The sequence below is a fragment of the Acanthisitta chloris genome, unplaced genomic scaffold (assembly GCF_000695815.1).
Source record: "Acanthisitta chloris isolate BGI_N310 unplaced genomic scaffold, ASM69581v1 scaffold4196, whole genome shotgun sequence".
Lineage (NCBI taxonomy): Eukaryota > Metazoa > Chordata > Aves > Passeriformes > Acanthisittidae > Acanthisitta > Acanthisitta chloris.
In genome coordinates, this window is record NW_008677516.1 from 94959 (window position 1) to 100904 (window position 5946).

The 5946-nt window shown below is 46.8% G+C and overlaps 1 protein-coding gene across 1 annotated transcript in view; it reads left to right on the forward strand.

The window, feature by feature from the left end:
- Positions 1-5946, forward strand: part of PTPRA (protein tyrosine phosphatase, receptor type, A) — a 63368-nt gene that overhangs the window by 35164 nt on the left and 22258 nt on the right. The window contains exons 2-4 of the mRNA XM_009076526.1: positions 2985-3063; positions 3481-3846; positions 5041-5058. Of these exons, the coding sequence (XP_009074774.1) occupies positions 2985-3063; positions 3481-3846; positions 5041-5058 (463 nt within the window). The remainder of the gene's footprint in view (positions 1-2984; positions 3064-3480; positions 3847-5040; positions 5059-5946) is intronic.

The following is a 5946-nucleotide window of genomic DNA, read 5'->3' on the forward strand; positions in this document are numbered from 1 at the left end:
AATGAATGGCGATCCCAAATGAACAGGGATCCAATATGGACTGGATCCCAAATGAATGGGAAACCCAAATGAAGGATATGCCAAATGAATGGAGATCCCAAACGAACAGGATTCCTAATTAATGGGATCCCAAATTAATGTGAATCCCAAATGAATGGGAACCCGAGTGATTGGGATCCCAAGAGAATGGGAACTCTCATTTTGAGAGATGAGTTGTGGGAAGAGAAAGGAGCCACATCCACCTATGCGAATGGCATTTCTGTACAAATAGTCATCAAAACACAGTGAACAGACACTTTTTTCCCTAGCAGTGCTTGCAGAAGAGCCAAGTCTTTCCCTTTTCCTTGCAATTGTTCTCTTGCCGTGGCAGTGATGGGTTCACAGTGAGGGAAGCAGTTGTGATGACAAGGCCTTGGCACCTTCATCAGCCCTTGTGAGGCTTCCAGAGCATCTCAGTGCTGCTGTTACATTCACTGGAGGTTCAGCATGGACTTAGGTTCCTCCTGCCTTTGCACATGGGTCCTGTCATGGTGAGCACCCTATTTCCGGGGTTTCCACAGTGGGATTCTCAGAGCATTTGTCTCCTGCAGTGGGTTGCTTAGAATCAGAGAATCATGGAATGGTTTGAGTTGGAAAGGACTTTAAAGATCACCTTGTTCCAATCCCCCTGCCGTGGACACCTTCCACTGGACCAGGTTGCTCCAAGCCCCATCCAGCCTGGCCTTGAACACTTTCAGGAATGGGGCAGCCTCAGCTCTAGGCAACCTGTGCCAGTACCTCACCACCCTCACAGGGAACAATTTCTTCTTTATAAACGTCACATTGTCTCTCCAAAGTTAAACCAGTTTAGACCAAGCACCACTCAGCCTCTGGCAGGCACTGAGCAAGCTGAGTGGGGTGTGTCAAATCATCAGAAGTCATCAAACCATCAAACTACTTGTTGTGGGTTTTCCTGACATCCCACCCTGAGCATGGCCTCAGGGAGGCATTGCAGGATCAGTCTTGCTCTCGTCAATGACAGGACTTAATCAGTTCAAATTCATGCAGACAGATATTTTAACCGGTGATGAAACCCTCTGGAAAGCTGACTGCTCACACCAGTGGGACCTTTGGACAAAGCCCTGCTCTGCTTCTAGCAGCAAAGCTGGCCATGGAGGAAGCCTACAGAAAGCTCTTATCTCCAGAGCTTGGTTTCCTTCTGGTTCAGGGTTTGTCTGACCTTTTGGTCACTGAGTAAGGTCTATTTTTGCCAGGTTTTCTTTTGGGGGGGAGGAAAAACATGTAAGTGGGTGGTGCTGGTGGGAGGATACTCCCGGGTGGGGTGGGAGGATCTTGTAGTTCTGATACCGTTTCCAGTGCATGAATTACTTCAGTGTTGTCCTTTTGCCCAGAGTTTGGGATGGGTCTAGATGAAGCAGATTTAAATAAATAGAACAAGAATAAACAACATGAGATGTATTAGAGGGGGAGGGTTAGGCCAAGTATCGGGAATAAAACCCTTTCTTGGCAGTATGTCAAGTTGACTTGGCAGTGAGATCTAGCAGCCTTCTCCCAGGAGATCCTGGAGATGCAACTGGACACATGACAAAAGCCTGAAGGACAGCAGAGTCGTGTAGCAGCTGCTGGCTGATGGCACATAGTAGAGCTGTCTCCGAGCCCTCTCTGGGCTTGTAACAGAGGCAAGATTCTGGCCCATCCTTGGGAGGCTCCAGGGCCATGTGCTGGTCTGGAGCTTGGCAGCTTTGGGCTATGTTCTGGCCAGCACGGTGACGTGTCACATCTCACAGTCATTTGCCTGAACCTCTGGATCTGGAGCTGCTTGGGAGGAGGTAACCATACTCACTTCTCAGGAGCTTTCTGAGGTCTCCAGAGGAAAGAAATCACCACAAAAACCTTGTATCTAAAAGGGCTGGGGGTGACAGCTTCACTGATGTCATCGTGCTGTAATTTTGCTGGATATTTCCTGTGAAGAACGTACAGAACGAGTGTGCAGCCTGCATCTACATTATATGGACTATAATCCATAATCTTGGATTATTTGTGGGTATTTGTGTATTTTATATAGCTTGAGTGGAGCTGAGAGTGGCCTCGTGCAGGGTCTGTCCCTGCCCCGTAACAGTAGGTCATCAGTGAGCCAGGAGGGATCCAAGGGCAATGCCTGCTGGAGGATCTGACCTCTCCTTTGTCCCTGCTGCCAATTCCTAGGCATTTGGCATCAGGGCTTCTTGCTGTGGTCTTCCCATGTATAGCATTTTGGTTTGCTCAAATTATATTCTTTTGCAGAACTTTGTATGGTTTGTTAGGCCTGGAAATGAAGAGACTGAGGGGGAGACCTTGTTGCAGTATACAACTTCCTCATGAGGCAAAGTGGAGGGGCAGCACCCATTTCTGCTCTCTGGTGTCCAATGACAGGACCTGAGCGAAGGGCATGGAGCTGTGTCAGGAAGGTTTAGGTGGATATTAGGGAAAGGATCTTCCCCCAGAGGATGGTTGGGCATTGAACAGCTCCCCAGGGCAGTGGTCACAGCCACAAGCCTAGCAGAGCTCAAGGAGTGTTTGGACAATGCTCTCAGGCACAGGGTATGATTGCTGGGATGTCCTGTGCAGGGCCTGGAGTTGGACTTGATGATCTTTGTGGGATATTCTGTGGTTCTATGTACATATTATGAATTCCCTTTCAGACCAGGTGCTGATCTTTGGGCCTCAGCTTCATAGCTTGTTCCTCTCATGCTCTCCCACAGTTCACCCGTTCTCTGCTTCATCCCTGGTCACCTTTGCTGGTCCACCAGACTGGGATCTCTCCCACTGGGGACATATGAACATATCCATAAATCCTTCCCATACGCATGCCTGCAGGGACTCTGGTCACACTTTCACTCCTCCCTTTCAGCTCTGCAAGATGCACAGAGGTGTCCCCAGTTTGAATTATATTGGGGTAATGTCATATGAAGGTTTAAATAACTGTTCTGTGCTCTCTTCTCCAGGTCAACATGGATTTGTGGTTCTTTCTACTTTTGCTTGGAAGTGGCCTGATACACATAGGTGCTAACAACATTACAACAGGTAAACTATGCTCCTGTCTCCTCTCCTTTATCCCATCTTTAACATCAAAGAAGGAAGTGCCCATGTGCTCATGACTTACTCCTTCTGCCCTCCACATAACTGTAATATGAAGTGTTGGAAAGAGGGTGATGAGCTGCAGGTGCTCATGAATGGGACCCACAGGCTTTACCTCTGGCAAATATTGGTCCTCACCTACAGGGGCTCTAACGTTTGTACCTGCTCAATGTCATATTACCTATTCAAGTTACTGCTTTTGTAAGATTTGCATCACCTGCTGCACAGTGCATTCCCTGTACTGCACTTGGGATTTGTTGGGTTTTTTGTCCTTATAGTTACAGTCACACAAAACTCCAGCATCTAAACCCTCCAGTGTCACAGAAAAGTATCTAATGGAGGTTCTCTCTTTTCCTCTCCCAGGGCCACCCATAACAGTGCCCACCTCCCCCAGGAGACCCACCAAAGCTCCTACAGCAGGTCCTGAGGATGGGACTACAACGAGCGCGAACAGGCTCAACGTTAGCACTCCAGGGACTGTTTCTACCATGGCGTCAAAGCCACCTACAACCACAGCCACCAGGCACTCCCCCAACACCACCACTGTCAGCCTCAACACCTCCTCCACGCTGGGGACAACTGTGCCTGTGCCTCCAGCCACCTCCCTGCTCCCCAGCGTGACACCGTCTGCTCCACGCACTGCTGTCTCCAGCACAGAAGCAGAGATGATGGAGAGGAATTACAGTGCAACGGTGACGACACAAGAGACTTCTTCTGCTTCCCACAATGGTAGGCATCTCTTCCACCTCTTCTCCTCCTGGACACCCAGCCTCTGGGTTTGTTTCTTTGCTCTTCTTTTGTTTTGCTGAACAAAATGGAGTGAGAAAACACTTTGGGGCAAATTCTGTAGTGATTCAAAACAACATAACCCTCTGAACTGCCCAGATCAGAAGAGATTTATCCAACCAAAGCTTTGGGCCAAGATCATGTAGTGAGACATCCAGGGAAGTTGCACTAGATGATCTTTGCTTCAACACAAACCATTCTGTGATTTTATCCTTACATTATCATTTTTCCCCATTAGTTGGGCTACTTTAATCTTGGTAAGGTCTAGATGAGTTGTCTCTGTTGCCATTGCACCATCAAGGCCACATGTGGCTTCTCACTTAATGTCAGTCCCAAGAACAAATGACCAGACCTGATTCTTGCTTTATTTCAAGTAATTTGCCAAGAAGCAAAATTAGTTTTAGAGCTGCCCTTGCCATTAGTCTTAATAGGAAGTTTGGATATTAGTCATTGAAGGATTAAGTGGCGCTCAAGGGAGGCACAGGGCAGAAGGTGACACGTGAATTACATGTTATACACACAATTCCTGCTTCTCCAAACCCACCAAAATTGTCCTCAACGCTCTGCTGCAGCTCTTCACAACAGAACAGAGTCATGGGGTGCCTGTGTCAGCAGCATTGCAGGAGGAGAGCCAGTGTGCTCTCACTGGCACAGGTTTGTTCTGGTGTCCTCTGGATGAGACATCCAATCCAGCAGGTAGAGAATTTCCTTGGATGCTCCTCACCCCCATGCCTGCGCCCAGCTGCTCTTAATTGAACTCTTGGCTCAGCCGCTCTCTTAAAATTATGCACAAGTGTTATCTCTTAATATTTAAGTGCTAATGAATTACACCAGTGACTTGCTGGTTATGGGCTTAAACAGTCTCTGTTAGTGATTAAGAGTGCTAAGTTGTGTTTGTTGATGCTGCAGCTCAGCTCATCTCCCTGTTCTGCTGATAAAAACTTAGGATTTGTTCCTTTTTCCTTGCTCTGAAATTCATTTTAACATCCAGGTTTTGTAGCTGGTGTTTTAAAGGAAAGATTTAGAAGCAAATGATGAGGGTTACTAAATCTATTCCTGTCTTGGTCTTTGATCCTTCCTGACTTAAAATGTCATATTGCTTTGTTGCTAAGAGACTTTGGTTTTCTCTTTCTGCAGGTAACTCTGAGGGAAGAGGTAAGAACTTTATATTTCATTGTTCTTTAGTCAGTAAAAACATTTCCAGCTAAGTATTCTGCTATTAGATACTCTCCTTAGGACTTCCAAATGTGCTTCTATGAAGCCTCTCAAGCTCTTTAGAAGAGCTGGTGACACACTGATACCTTAATTTCTGTTGGGCTTTTCTTTTTAGAACTAAACAATCCCATTCCAATTTGTACATGTCCTATTAGATACAAATTGTTCCTGCTGTGAACACACTGAAAATATCAGCACGTCCCTGGAGTTGGATGACCAAAGTCTATGAAGCCATTCAGGAAATTTCCTTCTTATTTTGCTTCTGAATTGTCTTTATTGACTGTGACTTACCCTATTTCATCCAAACCCATTCTGCAGATGATTGGAACAATTATGATTCTCCTTCATTCTGTTGGCAAGCAGCAACACAAATCCATTTCTTGTAACAGAGCAGCACTTAGGGACATTTTTCCATCTCTGAGCTCTGAGAACTGGCGTCTCTACCAGAATATTTGCAATTACTCGTGGCTTTAGCACTCCAGGAGCAGGCAGAGCAGAGGTGCAGCCAGGCTGGCTGTTACCTGTAGGAATGAGGTGTCTCTGTGTGTTTTCATCAGGGCTCTGATGGGTGTTGCAGCTTTGTAAACTCCCTGGCAGTCCACATTGCGCCAGGCTCACCACGGCCTGCTGATGGTACAGAGGAACACACAGGTGCTCTGCAGCAGTTACTGTCAGTACACATTTAGCAGAGGAAATAAAAGGGGTGCAGGTCCAAGTGGATTCATATAAAATTATGATTAAGCTGCTGCAGAAATGCTCAGTGTAATTCCCTTGGACCTGCTGTGGCTTAGCTCTGATTTTGTGCTCTCTCTGCCATTGTTCATTCCT